Source organism: Gopherus evgoodei, chromosome 5, assembly GCF_007399415.2.
Source record: "Gopherus evgoodei ecotype Sinaloan lineage chromosome 5, rGopEvg1_v1.p, whole genome shotgun sequence".
NCBI classification, from domain to species: Eukaryota; Metazoa; Chordata; order Testudines; family Testudinidae; genus Gopherus; species Gopherus evgoodei.
In genome coordinates this window covers 99,154,547-99,178,660 of record NC_044326.1, presented here as the reverse complement: position 1 = coordinate 99,178,660, position 24,114 = coordinate 99,154,547, and the positions used below count along the sequence as shown (strand labels likewise).

Here is a 24,114-nt window from a genome sequence, read left to right as displayed (position 1 = left end):
AGGGTCTTCCATATGAATGATTATTTCAAAGCTGCTTATAATTTTTCTGTATAGGGTATGGTGTCAGGGTTTTCCCTTCTACAGAGATCTTATGGGAAATTCTGTCTCTATTCAAATAACATCCTGCTGGGGGAGAGACAGTGCCTTTGCTTGGTTGTTTCCACACCAGCAAAAATCATAAATGTTTCAGAAAACATACTTGGGAGATTTGCCACTACTGCTTTCAGTAAACCGATGTTCTCTGGTGCTTCGCTCCCTAATACGGTTATCCTGGAAAACAGCAGTATATGGGCTTTCCTTCTTTTAGGGAGAGAAGTCTGTCCTTCTCACTTATTGAACTAACAACTGGAAACAATTAACCAACCTTTGAACTCAATGAAATTTAACATAACAGTCTATGCCAGATGGTCCCATCACTTCTCAACAGAGACATTTTCATGTGCTGCATTAAAGGTGCTAGCAAATATAAATGGAATTAAGCAGGGAGGGATTGAATATCTCACCTCCAACTTTTTATTAAAATCCTGATTTATTGTGTAATATTCCATTTAGAAAATCACCGGACATTGGGTAATTTGGAGGAGTTCATGTGTCTCCTGTTTATCCAAAATGTTTTGTTTTTTGAGGAGAATTGCTTGAGAAGTTGAGGTAGGGGGGTTTCCCCTCCTGCTTATCTGGAAGTAATATACTTGCCTTATTTTATCTTGCCTTTATGCCATGCCTTAAAATTACCATGTGCTAGTCTAAAATAGAAGTCATAGATCTGAATCTGTTTAAGAATTCTCCACCATTAAGACTGGTATACATTGAGTGAAATTTTTATGTCACCTAAGATGGGAAAAGCTTAAACCCTGCCTATTACTTCCTACCCTGAAGCTGAACTGAACAGTTAGGGATTTTTTTGTACTACTACGTTTTCTTAATTTTCTCTTATTTTCTTCCATAAGAGCATTAATATGCAAATTAGATACAATTAAGTATCCTTCCCTATACGTGGATGGAGTTGTATGACTAAACCTATATACTTGCATTCATAGATGACAGGCTTTTACTTTTAAAAGCAAAAGCACAAGTCTTGCCTAGAGCCTACTTCTAGTCCAGGGGTCCCCAACCGACGTCATCAAGAGGCGTCGCTGCTGAATTTTAGCGGCATTTCGGTGGATGCTTGACCGCGCCACGGTTCTTCATCTGGTGCCTGCCAGACGAAAAGGTTGGGGACTAGGGTGACCAGATGTCCCGATTTTATCGGGACTGTCCCGATATTTGCTTGTTTGTCCCGCGTCCAGACCAATGCTAGCTCGGGGACACTGGACAAACAAGCAAAGGCTCTGGAGCCCGGAAGGGCTCGCGCCCGCCCCGACTCCAACCCCTGATTCCCCCATTGGCTCCCTCCCCAAATCCCGCCCCCTCACTGCCCCATTGGCTCCCTCCCCAAATCCCCGCCTCTTGTCAAGCCCGCCATGCCCAGGAGACAGGGGAGCGCGGGGCCGGGGTGAGTGTGAGTTCGGACTGGCGTGGAGCAGGCGGGGCTCGGGCGGGCTACCTGGAGGGAGAGTAGGGGGCGGCCTGCGGGCCAGGCGGCGGCTGTTCTCCCCACCTGGGCAGCGGGACTCGGGAGCATCCTGCCACGGGGGGAGGAAGTGGCCAAGCACGTGGCGCTCGGCGGCTTTGGCGCCCGGGCCCGAACCCCCCAAGCCTGGGCCTGCTGCGGGGACCCAGCAGCGCGCACGCTGCACCCAGCCCCTGGCCAGTCGCGTCTGGGCTGGCTGCCCAGCTGGTGCAATCCCGCGGCGGAGGCATCGGCAGCCCAGCCCCGTTCGTTCCCCTGCGGGACCCGAGCGGGACGTGGGGGCTGGGGCCTGCTGCCCCCGCTCCGGGGCTGCCCGCAGGATTGCATCAGCTGGGCAGCCAGCCCAGACGCGACTGGCCAGGGGCTGGGTGCAGCGTGCGCGCTGAGTCCCTGCAACAGGCCCGGCAAGCTTGGCCAGCGGCTGCTTCCTCTTCCTGCAGCAGTGGGAGCCGCAGCAGCAGCTGTTCCCGAGTCCCGCTGCCCAGGTGGGGCGAACAGCCACCGCCTGGCCCCGCAGGCCGCCCCCTACTCTCCCTCCAGGTACTGCGCCCGAGTCCTGCCTGCTTGGGGCCAGGCCGGACTCACACTCACCCCGGCCCCGCGCTCCCGTGAGTCTCCCGGGCCTCCCTCCAGCGCTTGCGGAGGGAAGAGGAATCGGGGTTGGGGGTTGTGGTTTTGGGTTGGTTTTTTTTTGGTTTTTTTCTTTTTTTGGTTTTTTTTTTCCTCTGCCGCCATTTTATTCCCCTTCCTCCCCCGCCCCGCGCGTCCCGATATTTGACCTGGGTGAAGTCAGATTTCTGTAACAGTTCCAGTTGAAAAGTTAGTTGTGGAGCTAAGAAGGATATGTGTCCAAAGCACTCCTTTGTCTGTTAATTCACTTGGAATCCTCTGTTCACTAGTTAACATTTTCTGTGAAACTGTCTCAAGTACAGAAGTTTCACACTAGACTCTTACACCTACTGCAACAAGCTCCAGCAGTGTAATGTCTAGATCTTCAGAACACAGATCAATTCCACACTTTTAGAAATGTTCCACCAAGTTTATTGCATCTCATTCTGTATGCACCCTAACATCTTGTTGTGGTTATTGAATGCAGCTGTGCATCCAGCATAAGTTTTCATTGAACTGTTTACTGTGACACCCAGTTTTTGAGTTGATAGAACCCTGTTGGATACCTTAACTTTTATTTCCGATGTGTATTATTCTGCATTATTTGACACTGAATTTCATTTACCAATGCGTTGCTCATTTAGGTCTCTGAAGTTCTTCACTCCTCTGTGGTTCAGACTAACCTAAATAACTTGGTCATCTGCAAACTTGCTACTTCACTAATCATTTGCCTTTCAGATCATTTAATAAATGTATGAAACCTTGAGGCACTCTGCTGTTAACCTTTTTTGCCAAGGTGAAAACTCCCATTTAATCCCATGCTTTCTGTCTCCAAGCCAGTTTTTGATATGATATTTTTGCTTCTCACCCAGAGCCTACTTAGCTTCTTTAGGAGCCTCTTGTGCAGGACCTTGTCAAAGGCATCTTGGAATTCTCAATAAACTGTTAACTGGTTCTCCTTTATTCACTACTATATTGATATGTTCAGAGAATTTTAGGAGATTACAGAAACTGAGCCAGATAACATGTTAAAAGGACAACTTGCCTTGTCTGTGCTGGAATTTCAACAATTGGCTAACATGTTAAAAACACCTTCCTCCCCCTCAGGCATTTTCTGGACTGGGATTTAAAGTTGTGATATTAACATGTTGACTTTCACTGTCTAACTAGCACATTTTAAGTATAGTGTAATGGCACACTGCTTTTAACATGAACTGACTGATTTAGCACAAAGCCTAGGATTTCCCAAGGCTTCAGCTCAGCCAATTTAGCAGGTTAAAGGCAGTAGTTTTGTCTACACATCTTAAATTCTAAGCTAGATAAGTCCATAATGAAAAACAACCATGAAGCAGCCAAAGCCTCTGGCAAAGGTTAAAGTGCTGTTGTGGCAACAAATCGATAAGCTTTAACCTTGTAGTTGTAGACCTGAACCATGTTTACAGTTAACCATATTAATCTATATCCACACAAAAAATGAGGAGTCCGGTGGCACCTTAAAGACTAACAGATTTATTTGGGCATAAGTTTTCATGGGTAAAAAACCCATTTCTTCAGATGCCACATCTGAAGATGTGGGTTTTTTACCCATGAAAGCTTATGCCCAAAAAAATCTGTTACTCTTAAAGGTGTAACTGGACTTCCCATACCAGTAATGTGTTACAAACGCAAATCAAAGCTGTAGTGTGGAAGGGCTTTAAAATACATTAACTAGTAATTGCATTAGATTTGAATTGAAAAGAATTTCAGGGTTTTAACTTCTGCTTTTTTATATTACTGGAACAAGATCTATGGTCTGGGAAAGGTTTAGAGTTCCTTAAAAAAATTAGCTGGATTCCAAAATGTTTGAAAATTGTTACAAGCCACATGAACTTCTCAAAGTGACCATTTTCATTTTGTTTGTTCGTTTTGAAAACTATAATTTCACATGAAGCATTAGTAAAATTAAAGATGATTCCATGTAAACATTTGTTCTGTTGAGTCAATCATATTGATGGATTATGTGCCTTCTAGCAATAGGTCATCAGTTTATCCCAAATAGTGGTTGTATTTGAACACGTTTGCTTTTGGGATAGCAGGTGTAAGGGGGAATCACTACTGGAAATAAGCCCAGAAGTTTATGTTCAGTTTCTATTTTACCTTAGTTCTGTTCTGAGGAAGGGTGTGGGGCCTGGTGGATAGAAAGTGAGCAGAGACTCAAAACACCTAGGTTCTGTCCTTGGCTGAGTCACCATTTCTGCTGGGAGACTTTAGGCAAATCACTCTACCTCACTGTACCTCAGTTTCCCTACCAGTAAAGTGGTGATGACAATACTGACTCCTTTTTCAAAGCAGTAGGAGAGTGAATGATGAAAAGCCTTGAATAAGAGTAGAGCTGCTTATTATTATTATTATTATTAAGGTGGCAATTTTGCAACAAAAACTTCAAAAACAGACTCCAAAGAGAGACTGCTGAACTCGAATTAATATGCAAATTAGATACAATTAAGTTAGGCTTAAATAGAGACTGGGAATGGTTGGGTCATTACACTAATTGAATCTATCTTCCTATGTTAAGCTCTCCTCGCACCTTCTATTATCACTTCAAAAGTGTTTGTTTTTTCTCCTGCTGATGCTAGCTCATCTCAAATGATTAGAGTTTTCCTGTTGGTATGCATACTTCCACCTTTTCATGTTCTCTGTACGTATAAATATCTCCTGTCTCTGTGTGTTCCATTCTGTGCATCTGAAGAAGTGAGCTGTAAGTAGCTCACAAAAGCTCATGCTGAAATAAATTTGTTAGTCTCTAAAGTGCCACAAGTACTCCTGTTATTTTTGCGGATACAGACTAACATGACTGCTACTCTGAAACCTGTTGTTATGGTGTGAAATATGCCTAAGCCTTGAGTCTTTCCAGGGCTGGTGCCAGGGTCTATCCCACGCTTTTCTGCCTGACCCCTCGCAAAAGAAGGCGCAGTCCGCTGTTCAGGTTGAGATGTGGGATGGGAATCGGTACCCTCGCCTGCCCATGAGGTCACAGGCGACGTTAGGGCACAAGGGGCGTGCCTGTTGCTCCGTCCCCGGCTGCCCTTGTCTCTACTGCCAGCACAGCGGGTGGCGGGAGCGCCCCCGGGCTGTTCCGCAGGTCCGGACCCTGTGCCGCGTAGGGGGGGCTCAGACAGGGAGGAGCCCGAGCCCGAGCGCGCTACCCGGTCGCTGCTGCAGTAGGAGCTGCCTCGCCATCACCGGCCGATCTCGCTCAACAGGGCTTCTCCCGTCTCCATGGCACCCGGCCGGCGGCACCAATAGAAGGGCGGGGCAGGCATCACATGTCGCCTCGTGCTTCCGGGTGTTTGGTGTCATGGCGGCAGGGGGCTGCTGGGCTCCGTAGTGGTGGGGTGACATCCCCTCGGCATGGAAGAGCCGCTCTCGCTCGAGATGCCCCGGGAGCCGGCGCCGCGGCAGGAGGAAGAAGCTGCGGGCGGCGACGAAAGCAGCGAGACCGGCTCCTGCTCTGCATCGTTCTCCGGGGGCTCTGAGTAAGGGCGCCCCCACCCTGTGGGTCTGGGGCAGAGAGTGACTGGCTTCCAGGGCACCAGGTGTGAGAGCGCACCTCGGCATCCCGAGGCGCCTGCCACCCAGCTCCATTCAGAAGAGCTTGGATTTTATGCTCCCCTTTTCCGCTCTTCAGTTGTGAGAACTCGAGCAAACAGCTTCACGCTCTGTACCTCTGTTTCCCACCATAAAAGGGGGGGTAGGAAGGGCTCCCTGCACTGCAGAAGGTGCTTTGAGATTCTTGGGCGGAAGGTACTGTAAAAGGAGAAATGGCCTTACTTAGCCCTTATACTTGATTCAATGTAGGGAGGTTCAGTTAATCAATTTTGTTAGTCTTATTAATCATTTAAATAGCTCCCAGAAGGGGACTTGGCTGTTTAAAAGTAATATTTGTAACAGTTTATCAGGATCAAAATAACTATTCACTCATAAGTATGTATGTGCCAAGTATTATGTATTTTTGCAGATTGTGGCAGTTGGGATCTGAAAACCTAAAGCTAAGCTCTTAAGTCCATTTTTAGATACCTAGATAAGTGGTGTGATTTGCTCCTAGGAGCTTCTGTTGATTTCAAATGGCTACAGCTTTTGTTGTTGTAGGGTTACACTGTTGTTTCTTCTCCTAGCTAAAACATAAACCAAGTTGATTTCCCCACTTCCCCAAGTTCGGGTGGAAAACTGCTTTGTTCTGTGGTGGGTTTTTTTGTTTTTGTTTTGTTTTTACTCTGTTTCCAGAACATTGTTCATTTTGTGCTGGCTGTAAGCTAAAGCCTCCCCTACACTTAAAATTTAGGTTGATGTAGATATATCAGGGATGCGAAAAATCCGCATGCCTGAACTTTGTAGCTATGCTGGCCTAACCTCAGTGTACATGCAGCTAGATTGATTTAGCTACGATTGTTTAATATAGACTGTGGTCTGGCCTATACTACAGGGTTAGGTTGATTTTAAGCTGCCTTGCATCAACCTAGCTGTGAGAGTATCTTCACTTAATTTGGCTCCTGGTGATGCAAGTGCTTCTCTGCTGATTTAGTAACGGCACCTTCCTGAGTGGCATACAGTCACAGTCAATGTAAATAGATCGACGCAATGTCAGCATAGACACTTCATGGTTTACATCCATTGTTACTGGCAATGTTCCACACTGATAATACAATCAATACAAGTGCTTCTGGTGAGGATGCACACCACGAGCACAAGGAGCCAAGTGTGCACACACACAAGCGATTTAATAACTGTGATGGCTGTGTGCTGACATAAGCTAGGTCAACATAAATTTGTAGTGTAGACACAGACCGAGTCTACCTTGTGGTGCCAGAGCTGTGCCAGTACAGTTCCATAGTGTAAATGTGGCTTGAGTTTTCTGTGGCTCCTTGCTATGTTTGGTGGAATGAGTAAGGGCCTCAGCCTACAGAAGTAGCAAACACCTTGAAATCTACAGAAACCTGTTACTTCTTTACAGCTAACCTACTGCCTGATCCTTTCGCTGAGATCAGAATCCTGAAATAACCTTGCCACTGTTGTCTAATGTTGCTACTGTTGTCTAACCTGGTGTCTAACCTTCCTTTTGATTATACTGCTCCAGCCTCTGTTCGAGTGACTATTTTAGTTTAAGGCTGGAGTAGCAGCCTCAGAATAGCTCTGCTACTACAGTAAGGTCTGGAAGTGTGCATAGGAATTCTTCTCTTCCAGAAACACCAGTAAGGTTCACAGTTAACACTCTAATGAGATGTATAGAAGCAGCGTATGCTTCTGGAGGCAAATCCTGTTTCCTGCAGATGACCATCTTATAATTAAGGGCCGGTCTAAGCTTAAAATGCGCACAGCTTCACTGATGCAGTTCTGCCCATGTCATGGTAGAATTCCCCACTCTGAACCTTAGCGTCCAAAAGATGAGGTACCAGCATGAATACCTCTAAGGTCAATTACCAGCTTAGTACTTGTAGTGCTGCCACCAACCAGGAATTCCAGTGCCTGGTACACTCTGGTCCCCCTAAAACCTTGCCCGGGGACCCCCAAGACCCAGTCCCTCTGGATCTTAACACAAGGAAAGTAAACCCTTTCCCTCACCATTGCCTCTCCCAGGCTTCCCCTCCCTGGGTTACCCTGGAAGATCACTGTGATTCAAACTCCTTGAATCTCAAAACGAGAGGAAAATCCACTTTCCCCCCTCCTTCTCTCTCCCGCTCCCAGACTCTCCCTGAGAGAGAAAGTAATCCTAACACAGAGAGAAATTAACCTTTCTCTCCCCTTTCCCTCCACCAATTCCCTGGTGAATCCAGACCCAGTCCCCTGGGGTCTCACCAGAATAAAAAAACAATCATGTTCTTAAAGAAGAAAAGCTTTTAATTAAAGAGAGAAAAACAGTAAAAATTATCTTTGTAAATTTAAGATGGAATATGTTACAGGGTCTTTCAGCTATAGACACTGGGAATATCCTCCTAGCCTAAGTATACAAGTACAAATTAAAATCCTTTCAGCAAAATACAAATTTGAACTCCTCCCAGCCAAATACACATTTGCGAATAAAGAAAATAAACATAAGCCTAACTTGCTTTATCTACCTAGTACTTACTATTCTGGATATATAAGAGACTGTATCAGAGAGATTGAAGAGAAACCTGGTTGCACATCTGGTCCCTCTGAGCCCCCAGAGTGAACAACAACCAGACACTGACAGCACACACACAATCTTCCCTCCCTCAAGATTTGAAAGTATCCTGTCCCCTGATTGGTCCTCTGGTCAGATGACAGCCAGACTCACTGCACTTGTTAACCCTTTACAGTCAAAAGAGATATAAAGTACTTTTGTTCTATTAACTCCTACTATCTATTTATGACAGCCCATGTAGTGCTTTAGTGAAGATGCTCTAAGCTAGTGGTGGGCAATCTGCGGCCCTCACGCAGCCCACCACTGCTCTAAGCAAACAGGAGTGAGATTCTCCCATCAGCTTAGTTAATCCATCTTCACAAGAGGCTGACCCATAGCCTCAGAGTTTGCCATTGAACTGTGAGCTCTGGCTTCCAATCAGCTTGGAAGCACTGTGAATCTTTTTCAAGCTGGAGTTCTTGGGGTTTCCAGGCTTCCTGCTGCAGAGCCAGGGCTTCCCAGCTCTTCAGCATAGATCCTAAAAGCTCTAAGTGTGGTCTCCTCAGCAGCCCACCAGGCAAGCTGGCAGAAACCAGGCCAGGTTCTGACAAAACCCTGCCTATTTCATAAGAAGTTTGTCAAAAAACATATTTCAACAAAACATTTCAACAAATTGGCGTTTTCTGCCAAAAACCTGTTTCATCAGAAAATTCCATAGCAGCTGTAGTTGCCATGTTTTGGGTGTGATTCATATGCACTGAAAACCAATGGGATCTCTCTTCTCCTTTCCCCATTTGTCACTGTGTGGTTAAAATTCTATTAAAAACTTAATCCATTAGTACAGATTTGTTTTTGTTTAGAAAGGAACAAGTATGTGTGTGGTTAGACAGTTCTTTCAAATATTTCTATAATACTCTAATAATTTTAAATTTGGTTTCAGCAGAGGGGGAGGAGAACAGTTAGTGAAGATAAACTTAGTTTTTGCACAGTATCGTGTGGCCTAATTATTGGAGGTTGGAGTACTTCACTGTGTTGCATAGATGACCTATGTTCTCAATTTGTAATTTTTAAAAGCAGTCATATTTCTGTCTGCCGCTATTGCTTTTGAAGCTTTTTGTTTGTAAGATCAGAGCACAGCTTATACATCCTTCCATTCTAGTACATCTTTATTCACACTTTTACCAAGAAACCTGCACAGATGTTTTGTAGCTGACTCTGAAAGCACAGCAATGCTAGTTGGATATAATTCATAGGTTTCAAAGAGTAAATTTATATGAAAACTGATATTCTGGTCTAATCAGTATATTGTTCCAACTACTTCAGTGTCAAAATCCCTACTAATGAACCAAGGTCATTCCAGCTTATGCCTACTTCTCTAACACATTTCATGTCCTGAGGCCGTATTGTATTGATGGGGAGGAAGAATGACTTCCGATGTTCAACTTATACATCAGAGGGGTAGCCATGTTAGTCTGGATCTGTAAACTTATACAGTTTATTTCAAACCTTTACCCAGGAAGGAAGAACTTTAGTGGATGGGTGAGGCTGTGTAGGTATTGTGGCCCCACTGTTTTGCAGATCCATGGGGAGGGAAACTCCCAGGCCTGCACAAATTTGATCCTTCTATGCTGCTGCTCTGCTTGCTCCTCCCTCCCCAGCTGCAGTACTCCTGGAAGCTGGAGGATGGATAATGGGGATGAGGATGGGAGAGACGTAGAAACTCATTTAATTTTCCCTCCAGGCAGCATGATCTTGTGTGCAGAGATTTGTCTGCAAATGGAGAATGCTGTGCAGAATGACTCCTTTTGCCACCAAGTTATTTATATTATCTTAGCAATTAGGAGTCCAGTGTGGGTTAGGGCCCCATTATGGTAGGTGCTGTACAAACACAGAAAAAATATATTCCCTGCTTCCAAGATGTTGCAATCTAAGTAACCAAAACTGTAGATCTCCCTCAGAAGGGCTCTCCTGGGGCCTCAGGAAGAATAAACAATACATGGAGTTCCTTCATAAACATTCCATCAGAAATCTGTCCACCTCAATTGTCCCTTAGATCTTCAGTTATATAGCTGACTGTATATAATGTGCTTTACTCACCTAAACCCATGGAAACCTATATTACCATAAGAGTACTCTTAATTTAGACTGACTACGGAACTAATATTGTACTGTAATCAGTTCTAAATGGAAGCTTATTTTATTGATACTTAAAAATAAACCCAGTTGGGATAGGAAAGGGAGGTGGAAATCTTCCCATAAACAAAGCATTGATAGTCCGTTATCTTTTATTGCTAAAGTACACTGCTAACTCAATTTTTATTTGTATGCTGTTCATAAATGCCAACAATACAACTGTTCTTTTAGATGGCTTAAGGAAGGAACATGGGAAAGAATGGACATGATGTCGTTCTTGTTTGACTAAAAGAAAACCCCTCACTCTGATGGATAATGGTTACTTATTCAGACATGGCTATGAAAGGAACGGTTCAATGACATTGGCTTCTGTGAATGATGCTTTTGCAATTGATGAATAGTAAGACACTATAAAAAGCTACTTCAGACTCTGGAAGGGCAGTTGTGGTTCTCCCACTGCTTTTTTTTTTTCTTCTTTTTTTCTTTTCTCTCTGTAAGGATTTTTATATTCAACATGATCTAGAGCACCAAGGTGTCAGGCTTTTTCTTTAGCAAGCGCTAAAGAGTGTCGGAGGGTGCTTTGTAGGTTGCTTACAAAGTCCAGAATGTTAGTTCCTGGAGAAGGCGTAATCCTCTCCCATTGCTGCTTCACCAACTGTAATGGCCCCTTAACCTTATGGCGATACACAAGTTCAAATGGTGAAAACCCTAAACTGGGATGTGGTACAGCCCTGTAGGCAAAAAGCAACTGCTGCAACACTAGGTCCCAATTATTGGAGTGTTTGTTGATGAATTTACGTATCATGGCCCCCAAAGTTCCATTAAACCTTTGGACCAGCCCATTGGTTTGATAGTGGTAGGGGGTGGCAACCAAGTGGTTCACCCCATGAGTTTCCCATAGTTCTTTCATCGTCCATGCCAGGAAATTAGATCCTGAATCTGTAAGGATGTCGGAGGGCCAACCTACCCTGGCAAAAATGTCTGTTAGTTCCTGGCACGCAGCTTTAGCCCTGGTGTTGCCTAGAGCTACTGCTTCCGGCCATCAGGTAGCAAAGTCCACGAAAGTCAGTACGTACTGCTTTCCTCTGGGTGTCTTTTTCAGGAAAGGACTCGGAATATCCACAGCTACTCGCTGAAATGGGACCTCAATTATGGGGAGTGGCTGGAGAGGGGCCTTGACCTGGTCTTGGGGCTTTCCCACCATTTGGCATACCTCACAAGACCGGACATACTTGGCAACGTCCTTGCCCATCCCCTCCCAGTGGTAGGACTTGCCCAACCGGTCCTTGGTTCTGTTCACCCCAGCATGGCCATTGGGATGATCATGGGCTAAGCTTAAGAGCTTTTTCCTGTACTTAGTTGGAACCACCAACTGTTTTTGTGGATGCCATTCTTTCCGGTGTCCACCAGAAAGAATTTCCTTGTATAAAAGTCCTTGGTCTATAACAAACCGGGATCGATTAGAAGAGCTGAGAGGCAGTGGGGTTCTCCGTGCCGCCGCCCAAGCTTTCTGAAGGCTGTCATCTGCTTCCTGCTCAGTCTGGAACTGGTCCCTTGAAGCTGGAGACACCAGTTCTCCCTTAGACTGTGGACTTGGGCTTGGTCCCTCTGGAAGCGATGTAGGTAATGGAGTTGTTTCCGCTGCTGGCGAACTGCTCTCTGCTGGTGCACCAGGGGGTATTTCAGGCTCTGTCTGAGCCTCTTGGGTGTGGTTGTCTGCTGCTCTGCCAGTTCAGGCTCGCTGGCGCCCTCTGGTGTTGGGGTTGAAGATGGATTTGCAAGCACTGTCGTCAGTGCTGGCACCGGTTCTGGTGCTGGCTGCTTTTCCAGTTCCTGGTCTGGGACTGGAAGCACTGTGGCTGTTTCCGTTGTTGGCATGGGATCCGGGTCCACTACCTCTGTCTGGGTCTCTTGTAACACAGATGGGGCCTCTGTGGACGGCTCAGGAACAGGAATGGGTCTGGAAGCTTGCCTGGTTTGGCTATGTGTAACCATTCCCACTTTCTTGGCCCGCTTCACCTGGTTGGCCAAATCTTCCCCCAGTAGCATGGGGATGGAATAATTGTCATAGACTGCAAAAGTCCACATTCCTGACCAGCCTTTGGACAGGCAGTTCAGCTGTAGGCAAGTCTACAGCTTGTGACATGAAGGGGTAAATTGTCACTTGGGCATTTGGGTTGATGAATTTGGGGTCTACGAAGGATTGGTGGATAACTGACATTTGTGCCTCCGTATCTCTCCACGTAGTAACCTTCTTTCTGCCCACTCTCAAAATTTCCGTTCGCTCCAAGGGTATTTGAGAGGCATCTGGGCCTGGGGGTCTTTGGTGTGATGGTGGTGTAATGAACTGCACTCAGTTGGGGTTGTTTGGGCAGTTAGCCTTGATATGTCCCAGTTCATTACACTTAAAGCATCTTCCAGCTGACTGGTCACTGGGTCGAGGTGGGTTACTGGAGACTGGTGAGGTGGAAGAATAGAGCATCTGTGGCTTTCCTTGGGTTGTAGGTGGGGTCTTTGGCTGCCCTCAGTTGTAGGGTTTATTGTCGGTGTGCTCCCTGGGGTATTCATTCCCTTTGACAGTAGCTTTCTTGCTTTCTGCCACTTCCATCCATTTGGCTCCAATCTCCCCCGCCTCGGTGAGATTTTTGGGTTTTCCATCTTGTATGTACTGTGTTATGTCCTCAGGAACACCATCCAAGAACTGCTCCATTTGTATGAGGAGGTGCAGTTCGTCCATGGATTTAACATTGGTCCCTGATATCCAGGCCTATAATTCTTTCCAACGTAGTAGGCGTGTCGGGGGAATGACACATCTGGTTTCCACTTTTGGGTTCTGAAACGCCGACGGGCATGATCCAGGGTTATCCCCATTCTGAATCTGGCCTTGGTTTGAAACAGTTTATAATCGTTCATTTTGTCCTTTGGCATTTCAGCCACCACCTCTGCTAAGGGTCCACTGAGCTGTGACCTGAGCTCTACCATGTGCTGGTCTTCAGGGATGCTGTACCCAAGACAGGCTCTTTCAAAATTTTCTAAGAAGGCCTCGGTGTCATCACCTGCCTTGTAGGTGGGAAATTTCTTGTGCTGTGGAACAAGTATTGGCGAAGGGTTGTTAGGAATGGCTGTGTTCTGTTGCTTAGCCTGTTCTAATTCCATGGCCTGTTGGTGTGCCTCCCTCTGTTTTTCCAACTCTCGTTGGTGGGCTGCATTGTTGGCTTCTTCTTGTTTTTGTAGCCTTTCCATCTTTTGTTTGTGAGTTGCCTAATTTCTGGCCATTTGTGTTCTTAGTAGTTCTATCTGTTTTTCCATTGCTTCCTGCTGTACTGCATTCTGGTTCCTGTTTTCTTGTGTTGAGGTGCCCTCCAGTGTTTATTGTCTGAACTGCTGGCTCTCTGTTGTCTCCTGGGGTTTTGCCTTTTTTTTTCTTCTTCTAGCTAATCTTTTAAATGTAAAGTAAACCAGAAAAACCACTTTATTTGCATGTGTGTTTTGCTGGGGTACTTGACTCACAGTCGGAGTGCTATAGTTTAACAAAAGACCCTTTGTCAATCTTAATAGTTCCTTGCTTAATATGCAAGCCAAACTGCAACAAGAGAACAGAAAAAAAAAATTTTCTCTGGTTCCTTTTAAAACCACCCTTTCTCTCTGCTTAAAAGCCCTAGCAGAGAAAAAGAAAATAATATTCCTACTGGCTTCTGGATTCTTATCTATCCCTCCGCTTCCACCATGTCATAACTTTCCTACTCAGATCTGAACTTTAGAGTTCAGAACATGAGAAGCTAGCATGAAACCTCCAAACTTAATTACCAGCTTGGATCTGATATCGCTGCCACAAGCCAGAAAATTCCAGTGTCTGGCTCACTCTGGTCTCCCCAAAACCTTCCCTGGGGAACCCCAAGACTCAGATGCCCTGAGTCTCACCACAAAGGGAAAGAACCCACTTCCCTTCCCCCTCTTTACCTCCTCCCAGATTTCCCCGCCCTGGGTACTTTAGGAGATTCCCTGCTTCAAGTCCTTGAAACACCGCACCGAGAAATCAAATATTTCTCTCCCCTCACCCAGAGGTTATGCAAATTCAGGCTTAGTAAATCTAACCCAAAGAGATTCTCTCTTGCCCCCTGTCTTCTTCCTCCCACCAATTCCCTGGTGAGCTGCAGACTCAATCCCCTTGAGCCCCCTCTAAAAAAAAATCCAACAGGTCTTAAAAAGAAAGCTTTATATAAAAAGAAAGAAAAAGACATAAAATTGGTCTCTGTATCAAGGTGACAATATACAGGGTTAATGGCTTAAAAGACAAAAAATGAATAAACAGCCTTATTCAAAAAGAAATACAATTTAAAACATTCCAGCAACTACACACATGTAAATACAAAAAAACCCCAATATAAACCTATTGTCTTACTATCCTTGTACTTACAACTTGGAAACAGAAGATTAGAAAGCCTGGAGATAGAGATCACTCTCAGAGTTGAGAGGGCCACGGAACCAAGACAAAGAACACCCACCCAACAACTTCCCTCCCTTGACATTTGAAAAATCTTGTTTTCTGATTGGTCCTCTGGTCAGGTGTTTGGTTCCCTTTGTTAACCCTTTACAGTAAAGGAACATTAACCCTTAGCTATCTGCTTATGACACAAGGCCATTGAATTTCAAGAGGGAGACTTTCTCACCCCCTATCCAAAGTAAACAAATGTAGTTGGTATTACTATCTTCCTTGTCTGCATTTGCATTTAATTGTTTTTTCCTCTCTCTCTCTCAGTGACCTTGAGCCTGAATGGTTGGACAGTGTGCAGAAAAATGGGGAATTATTTTATCTAGAACTGAGTGAAGGTGAAGAAGAAACTCTTCTTCAAGACAGCTCTTCGGAGGTGCCTGCAGTGAATCATGTCAGGTTCCGTGAAAATGAAGCTGAGGTTATTCAAGAGGGATCACGAAAAGAAAGAAAGTATGAATCCAGACTGAAAAAAATCACCAAAATTTTAAAAAAGAAAAGCCTGTTACCAAAGCATTCTAGTAAGAAAGGAACTGGTGGTAGTGATAGGCATCCTTCTGGCCCAACTTCCATACTGAAACACCAATCCACTCAGAAGGTGGGAGTCATAGTCCAGCAACAGTACAAAGATGTATGTGTTTATGTAAATCCAAAAAGACTACCCAACGATGGAGCAGGGGAAAAACTCAAGCTTTTGGAGGCATTGATAGGGATTGTTCATCAGTCTTCATGGAGCAACAGAAGAGCTGAAAAGCAAGGAGAACAAAACAGAAGCAACAAAGGGATCAATGAAGAGAAGCTTGTGGTTCATGGCTTGGTCCCAGGCAGCTCAGCCATAAAAACTGGTCAAATCTTGATTGGTAAGTAACCCAATGAACACTGACGGGTGCTTGCTCCGATCAAAACCAATGTTAATTTACTCTTCAAATTGCAGCAAAACCTAGACCACCAAGCATTTTCAGTAGACGTAAAGGATAACTTAAATATTTCTGAGATTTTAAGTATATTTGAGCTCATAGTATATATATCAGCTAATATCTCTGACTTTCTACTATAACTGGAATTTAGTTGAACACAAAACAGCATATATAATTTATTTTTATTAAACAAAACAACCATATGTTTTGGATACATAAACTTCTCTCATCAAAATATGATCCACATTTACAGCTATCTTATAATAAGTTTAGGCCTCAACATATTTGATACTAAATTCAGATTTTAAAAAAAGCCCATATTTTTATTTACAAAAAATTCAATTTTTATCCAAACTGAGCTATAGGCACATAGGCTATTCATAGACTTATTACCAATAAGCAATGAATGTGTTTTTGTGCTCCTGGCATGCTGAGTCAGTTTTCTGTTGGGTCTTGGATCACTGTGGGCAATTTAATACAAATCTCTCTAGGCAGTTGAAGCCTTGTCCCCCTCTCCAACCATGGTACTCATACAGACAAGTGAGACTGCATACACTAGTTTTGACTGGGTTCAAGAGGAGCAGCAAACAAAGGCTCCAAACTGTGTCAAGGGTGAGCCTGAGCTGATTCAGCGTGTGAGGCACTTTGGAACAAAGAACTGATAAACTAGTGTATGGGCCTATGAGAATCCCATGCAGATAAGTAGTGCCTGGTGAGATTAGCCTGCATGTAGACTTTTGGTTTTTGTAATACATTTTTCTCTGAAATGTTTTTGTCCTAAATGTACTGTGGTTTGTGACAATTGATTGGTCACTGGTAAACCTGTCATAGTTCCAGGTAGATAGTCCAGCACCTGCAGTTCTACTAAAGTGAGATTTGTTTAAAGAAGCACTGTAACTAGGGTTCCCAATTCGGTTGGATGTATTCTTGGAGCTTTCATCACATGACATAGTCTTTAATTAAAGATTAATCTTCTAGTCTTGGAGACTTCAGGACAATCCTGGAGAGCTGGCAATCCTAACTGTAACTTGCAAGAAAATTACCGCCCAAATCCCTAGTCTGGAAGGGGAGGGACATGAATTTCTACCCTGAGAATAGTGATGGCTAGAGGCCTGAGATCTGAGTAGGAGTGCCCTCAAAGGGATCAGAGATGCAGTTATCCCTGTGGCAATTTTGGGGTAATCCAATAAAACCATCACTGTGTGATCCAAAGTGTGAAGCTTTGAAATGTATGTATATGTTTGTATTCTGAAACTGAATTAAATTGTGGGAGGGAAGCATGTTGGGTAAGGGAAGCATGTGGGCAGGGAATGAAAGTCCTAGGCCACCATTTTACAGGGTCTTGGTAGAAATTCTGCAATTACCTTAAATGCTCAAGAGGAAACAATCTGTAAGTATAAAGGTCTAAATGGATTGTGAGAACAGATACATATTGCACAAAACCTTTACCTGTTCATTTGTAAAGAACTGGTGATATTAGCCTTCAAATTGTTCTCTGGAGAGAAAGGAGTGAAGATGTATACTCTGGATGGGATTTTCAAAAACTCTTAAATTTAGGAGCACAAGTCCCATTTGAAAGTCAAATCACATAAGCACTCTTGGAAATTCCACCTTTGACTCAATAGTGCATGTTTTGGATAAGAGTATTAAAGAATATTCCCTTGTTTTTAAAAAAAAAAATGAATAACCCTTCAAGTTGTGCCATAAAATAGGAAAAGGCTAATATATAAATAAGGTTGAAGGGAGACTCAAGCTGTATCTTCAGCTTGATAGGCCCTGGTTTATATGCATAAATTTCATTAACCAACAGTTGGTAAATGCCTGCCATCACACTAACAATGTAATACCTTTGCTTGGGACACACTTAAGGTGACCAGAGAGCAAGTGTGGAAAAGTGGGACAGGTGGTAAGAGGTTATAGGCACCTATATGAGACGCAAACCCTGAATATCAGGACTGTCTATAAAATTTGGACGTCTGGTCACCCTAGTCACACAAGTCCTGAGTTAAAGTAGTATTCTCTTCTCTCCTGATTTTTGTCTACAAGAATAGGCATACAGGCAGATCACTATGACAAGTACCTGGTCTTGGAGATGAGATTAACTCCTCAACTGTTTCTGTTTCCATGGCAGGTGTGTCAGTACTGCATTTATCCTTAACAGAGCTAAGGAGGCAAAGGCATGTTAAGAGGATGTGGAGAAATGAAATCTTTGTTTTGTTTTAAGTGGGGACATTTACTTAAACCTCAGAGGTTGGTAGTTTATTGCATGTCCTGAGCTACCATCAACCAACATAACCTTATTTTTACATGTTGGAAACAAAATACTTTAAAGCATACTGCCATCATTCAGCTTCGAACAGGGAAAATGTGCTGCCTCCTGTGCCAAGTGGCATAAAAGTATAATTTCCCTATAAAAATACTCTAAATTATACGTGTGCAGTGAACATTGGGTACTCTGAAATCTATATGTGGTATCTAGCACCAGGGACATTTTGCATAAACTAAATGCTTGGATTTTAATGCAGTTGGCACAAGGGATGTACAATTAAAAACCCAAACTCTCTTAATTTTTTTTTTTTTTTTTTTTTTGAAAACCACATTTAATTTAGTTTGTTCCAGTCAGAAACCCTTCAGGTTTAGCATTGCTGTATTGTATATCAGAAGGCAAGATAGCCAGGTCCTTATGAGTGTACACCCAAACTCTGGTTAAAACCGCAAGTGCAGTTCTGCAGGCTGACCATCCTGTTTAATTTTAGATACATACATGGTACGAACATGAAGAGAATAGAAAAATACATGTTTATTATGGTCTAAAATATCACTTAAAAGAAAAAGCTTAAGATGAGGTTCAAGAATCCTGCCCTGAATTGAGCAGTTCTTTATTAAAATGTACTTCAAGTTTAAGTTGATCTAAATACTCATGAGAATTACTAGTTTATCAGTTGTTAAGTTTATCAAAATGGTATAGGTCAGGCTAACCAATGTTATTAGAACTCTACTTCTCTCATCTCTTACCAATAAGGGCCTGCAGAACAATACACTACTTTGTCTATATGCATTTGTTACTCTGTAAAACAATGTGTGATCTCACTGCTCATCATAACCTTGAGAACCAGGCATTAAACAACTTTTCTCTCTGAACATGAATATTTTGAAGTGCTGTTCTTTGACTATATTAGTAACAGTCTTGGGACCCTTGGCATATCTAATTTAACTTTCTAATTTGATTTCTAAATCAGAACTCTGTAGATTTTAGTTTTGTATCCCTGGCAGACAGAATACCTGACTTTTTCAAGTAATCTCATACAGCTCTGAGATTGTAATCTCAATGACAAGTATGGTAGCTACTTTAATAGCGGTCAAAGTTTAATATTGCAGATTAAGCACTTCGTTTTACAACCAAATGGACTTCCAAAAAAGATGGACAAGGCAGTTACTTGACATTTTAATGGAAATTTTTGTTCATAGTTCCTTAAAATAGTGCCTTAATGTATCTTGTCCAGTTTATTCTGAAATTTGTATCACTATAGCTTAACACTTAAGATTGAACATCTATTTGTGCACCACGCATTTAAAAAACATCAAAGATTGCATATGGAAGTAATGTATTCTCTTGCAATACTTAACCATATAGATGGTCAGAATCATGATTACATTTTAATAATAATAGGTATATCTCCATGAATTATAATTATCTCCTAGAACTGGAAGGGACCCCAAAGGGTCATTGAGTACAGCCCCCTTCCTTCACTAGCAGGACCAAGTACTGATTTTGCCCCAGATCCCTAAGTGGTCCCTCAAGGATTGAGCTCACAACCCTCAGTTTAGCAGGCCAATGCTCAAATCACTGAGCTATCCCTCCCTCTTTTATATTCTGAGAAGAAATAAACCAGTTCTGGTACCAAACAGTTACTGTCTAATAGTCCTGTGTTTTTTCAAGAACAAAACAAAAATACTTTAGCCAGGTCTGTTAAACTGTTTACTACAAAGATGTTCTAAAACTAAATCTTTCTGTATATTGTGACAGCTCCAGTTGAGTAGTCTTCTCTTGGCCACTTAGCACATCCGAATCTCCCAAGTGTTTTAAGTCTCCCTGGGTCTTAGCAGGCTACAGTAGTGTTTCTTCCCTTTGTGCTCTGTCTGGCATATTTCTGGGGCACTAACTCTGTTACTCTCTCATGGAAATGGAGCCCATCAAGCTACCTGTATAGGCCCCCACTTCCAGCACTCCCAGGATACCCCAGGAGTCTATATAATCCTAGAATCCCATCAAAGGTCTGATCTTTCTGGGCTGCAGATTCTCTCAAGAGACATGTGGTAGGTGTAGCATATAACAGACACTTTTTGTTCTGTGACACTTTGCTCTTTATTTAATAACATAGGAAATACACACCATCCATTAAAAAAAACTACATGCATTTCCCCTCACCTTGGCAGTCTTTGGGGAACAATCTGTGTTCAGGTACGTAGGGTCCACCCTTCTGTCTCATCCATCTCCCGCAGCAGCTTCTTTCATCTTGAGTTGGTGAAAAGTGGCCTAAGACAGAGGAATAGAGTAGTTTCTGCCCCCCCATTATAGCCTTCCTGTCTCCTCTGTCAGATGATTTCCTAGTCAGCCTCAGCAGGTGACCACTGAGTCCTATCCAGTGACTTCATTGTCAGACCACCTTCCCTTGACAAACGAATTATCCTGGCTGGGAGTCACTCTTGTCTACAGCTGTTACACAACAATGATCGAGCATTTAAGTCAACAACCCTTTTTGGTTTGCCCTTTTGCCTCCAGGCTGGACTGAAATACCAGAGCACATCGAGAAAGCAACTAGTTTCTACACTAAAAATTAAATTTGAAACTTGATAAGTATACATTCAAAGTTTATAATCTCACACAGAATTTGCTAATTGTAAAGACAGGTGCCCAAATCGTCACAGAGGTCCATCATAGTTCACCATCCCAGACAGAATTAAAACAAACTTACCCCTCAGGTCTTCTTTAGTCCAAAAAAGTTGTGGGTTTATTTAATTTTTGCTCCGAATGTTCTTTTTATTTTTCTGCTCAAAGTAACAAGCTGCTAGGCCTATTGTGTTTGTAATGACTCTTATTTCAGATCCTCTTTGCAAATGTAAGTCCTTTTGTATTTTTGCAAAACCACTTTTGCTTGCCCAGCTTCATTCTTAAAGATCATGAATAATCTTGGTTTCCTGTTGCTGCTTTATCAGTCATTCCAAGAAACTATTAACTATATTCTCCATTTAGTGTCTGTTCAGTGTCACTCTTAGGCTAACAGTTCCCTATCCTAGTTAAGATTTATGAGTATAGGTCTTTTCTAGTATTAGATGGTGGTAATGGAGTAAGTGTGTTTGTTGCCACTTCTCATACTTACTCAGTAGTTGCTGCCTAACTCATAATTCCTTAATTTCTGTGTCTAGGATGCCTATTGCTGCATGTGTAAAGAAAGTAGAGATACCATATAAGGGAAAGATTCTCCTTTTCTACCGGAGATGCTTTTTGAAACGTCTCAGTTTGTTACTGAGTCTCAATCTTTCACTTTTCTCAGGATGCAAAAGGAAATCTCATAACGCTCAGCTTTTTGTTTTGATCAGGTCAGTTAGGTGCAGGTGCAAAGCAGAGCTTATTTTAAAATAGACTTTTGTATGTTTAAGTTATCCTGCAAAAATTCTGGTAAAGATGATCAAAACTTAGAACTCTGAACATGTTCAGTATTTTATCAGAAGATTTTATAAGTGGTCTAATTCATTTAATTTTATAAAACTGTACATAGTTCTCTTTTTTTTTAATTTTTTTTTCCTCCCAGTGCTGAATTTTTCTCCTTCCAGTTTTTTCTATCTGGTGAAAGAGCTAATAAAGATAAAAAGGCCCACCAAAACAAGCCCAAGAAAAAAATGACTTCTAAAGACAGAAGAGGCTTGTGATAAGAGATGCTAGTATGATTGGTTCAATCTCTTCTAATTGAGTTAATTAGCGAGAGAGGAGAACTGGGTCCCCCTGTCTTATGGGATGGGTGTTACTTAACTGATGCTATTGCAAGTCTCACAATAGCCCAAATGTTAGAAGAAGTATGCATGGGGAGGAAAATCCTTGCAGAGACTGAAAGGTTAACACTGTGGCATCCTAGTTTTTTAGTACTACACAGTGCCTTGTGTGCTATAGCTACACAATCATTCCCATATTGACCCACCTATTGACTTCCATTCGTTCTGTTACTGCACTCGTCGCCATGGTATCTGATTGCCATTCATGGCTTCCTTTACTGCCTCAGAGAACACAGAGGTACTTTTTGTTTTCTAACATGATATAAGAACTCGAGAGAGACTAAGGCTATGTCTGCACTGGCAACTGAATGACACAACTTTGTGTTTCAGAAGTGTTTTTTTAAAAAACAAAAACCATCAGACAAAAGTTTTGCCAACAACAAGCGCCGGTATGAACAGTGCTTTGTCGGCAGGAGCGCTCTCCTGCTGACAAAGGAAACGCTGCTGCTTGTTGGGGGTGGAAGGCTTTTTTGTTGGCCGGAGAGCTCCCTCCTGCTGACAAACAATGGCTATGCTGCATGCCTTTTAGCGGCATGGCTGTTGTGTAGACATAGCCTAAGTACATTCAGGGTTACTGTAATTCTAAAGAGTGCAAAGCTGGGGCATAAGTATCTGTTGCATGTAACATTGCAGATGCTCAGTCCTTGTCCAAGCCAGAATGAACACTAGAAGCTAAGCTGGAAGACAATCCCACATCCTCTTTTAATGGCAAATTGATCTTTAAGGTTTTGTCCTCTAAGAAAGGGAAGCTTCGTCTCATTTCCACTTTTCGCTCCCAAGAATCAATGAAGGATGGTGTTGGTTTTCTTGCAGAGATGATTCCTATTGTAGAGAAAATGTGGTCCATCATGCTTATGAAATAATTCATTTTCTCCTGCATTTGAACAATAAAAGCTAGGCCTGTTAGTTAATTGCAGTTAATGGTTAACTCAACAAATTAACTCAATTAAAAAATTGTCATTTTAATTGCACGTTAAACAATAGACTACCAATTTAAATTTATTATAAATATTTGTGGATGTTTTTCTACATTTTCAAATATATTTATCAATTACAGTACAGAATTCAAAGTGTACAGTGGAATCATGGTCAAAGGGGCATACAAATGTTTAACATATCTGGCACAAAAATACCTTGCAATGCAGACTACAAGAGTGCCATGAGAATTCCTGTTCTCACTTTCAGGAGAGGTTGTAAATAAGCGGGCAGCATTATCTCTTGTAAATATAAACAAACATGTTTGTCGTAGTGATTAGCTGAAAAGGAAGTAAGACAGTGGAGTTGTAGGCTCAAGTTTTATATTGTTTTGTTGTGAGTGCAATTATGTAAAAAACCTACATTTTTAAGTTGTGCTTTCACGATAAAGAAATAACACTACAAAACTTGCATGAAGTGAATTGAAAAATACTATTTCTTTTTTAGTGCAAAAATTTGTTATAACAATATAAAAATGAGGGCTGTACACTTTTTATTCTGTTCTAATTGAAATCAATATATTTGAAAATGTAGAAAACATCTAATATTTAAATAAATGTTTTATTGTTTAACAATTGCAGTGCAATTAAAACTGCAATTAATTGCAATTATTTAATCTCATAATTAAGTTTTTTAATAATTTGACAGCCCTAATAAGAACATCAAACCTCAGTTGTGGAGACCCTCATGTCAAGTTTTGTGTGTTGTATATTTATTTTTAAAATACTATCCTAAAACGTCACTAATCCATGGGTATTGACAGTTATTGAAAGAGATTGGGCCATACCAGTGGATAATAACAGACATGGACTCTGCCTAACTTTCACTTGTTGTCAAACAGCAACCATTGCATAAAGACAGGTGACTCAGAGGCATATACCTGCAAGGCAGATATGTGTCTGTCATAATGGAACTAACACACAGCTAGGATTCATGTCAATAAAAGCATTCCTTTGAGAGCTCCAAAGTACTTTAAGGGATCTGTTAGGGTTTTTTTTGTTCCCAAGAGAGAGAGATTGTACTCAGGTAAAGGGTTATGTAAACTAGAACAAAGTTAGCCAAAGCTAGCTGTATGGTATTTGCATAAGCATTGCCATGTCTCAATTTTCATTATAGAGTCTGAGATGCAGCTTATGTTTTGAGCCTCCTCTTGAAACATAGCAGCATTACTTTAGGATAAAAGTGCCCTCTAATTTATGTAGCAATTAGTTGATCGGTCATCAGTGGAATGTGTGGGTTTTTTGTTTTT

General features: G+C 42.4%; 1 protein-coding gene across 5 annotated transcripts in view; it reads left to right on the top strand.

Moving 5' to 3' along the window:
* The window catches only part of INTU (inturned planar cell polarity protein), a 114,990-nt gene that overhangs the window by 4,855 nt on the left and 86,021 nt on the right, over window positions 1–24,114 (top strand). For 4 of the 5 annotated variants that reach the window (XM_030564135.1, XM_030564136.1, XM_030564132.1 and 1 more), the window contains exons 1-2: window positions 5,507–5,694; window positions 15,190–15,782. In XM_030564135.1, the coding sequence (XP_030419995.1) occupies window positions 5,570–5,694; window positions 15,190–15,782 (718 nt within the window). In that variant the 5' untranslated portion in view covers window positions 5,507–5,569. Of the gene's footprint in view, window positions 1–5,506; window positions 5,695–15,189; window positions 15,783–24,114 lie in introns of those variants that run through there. The other variant, XM_030564133.1, reaches the window with a different exon arrangement.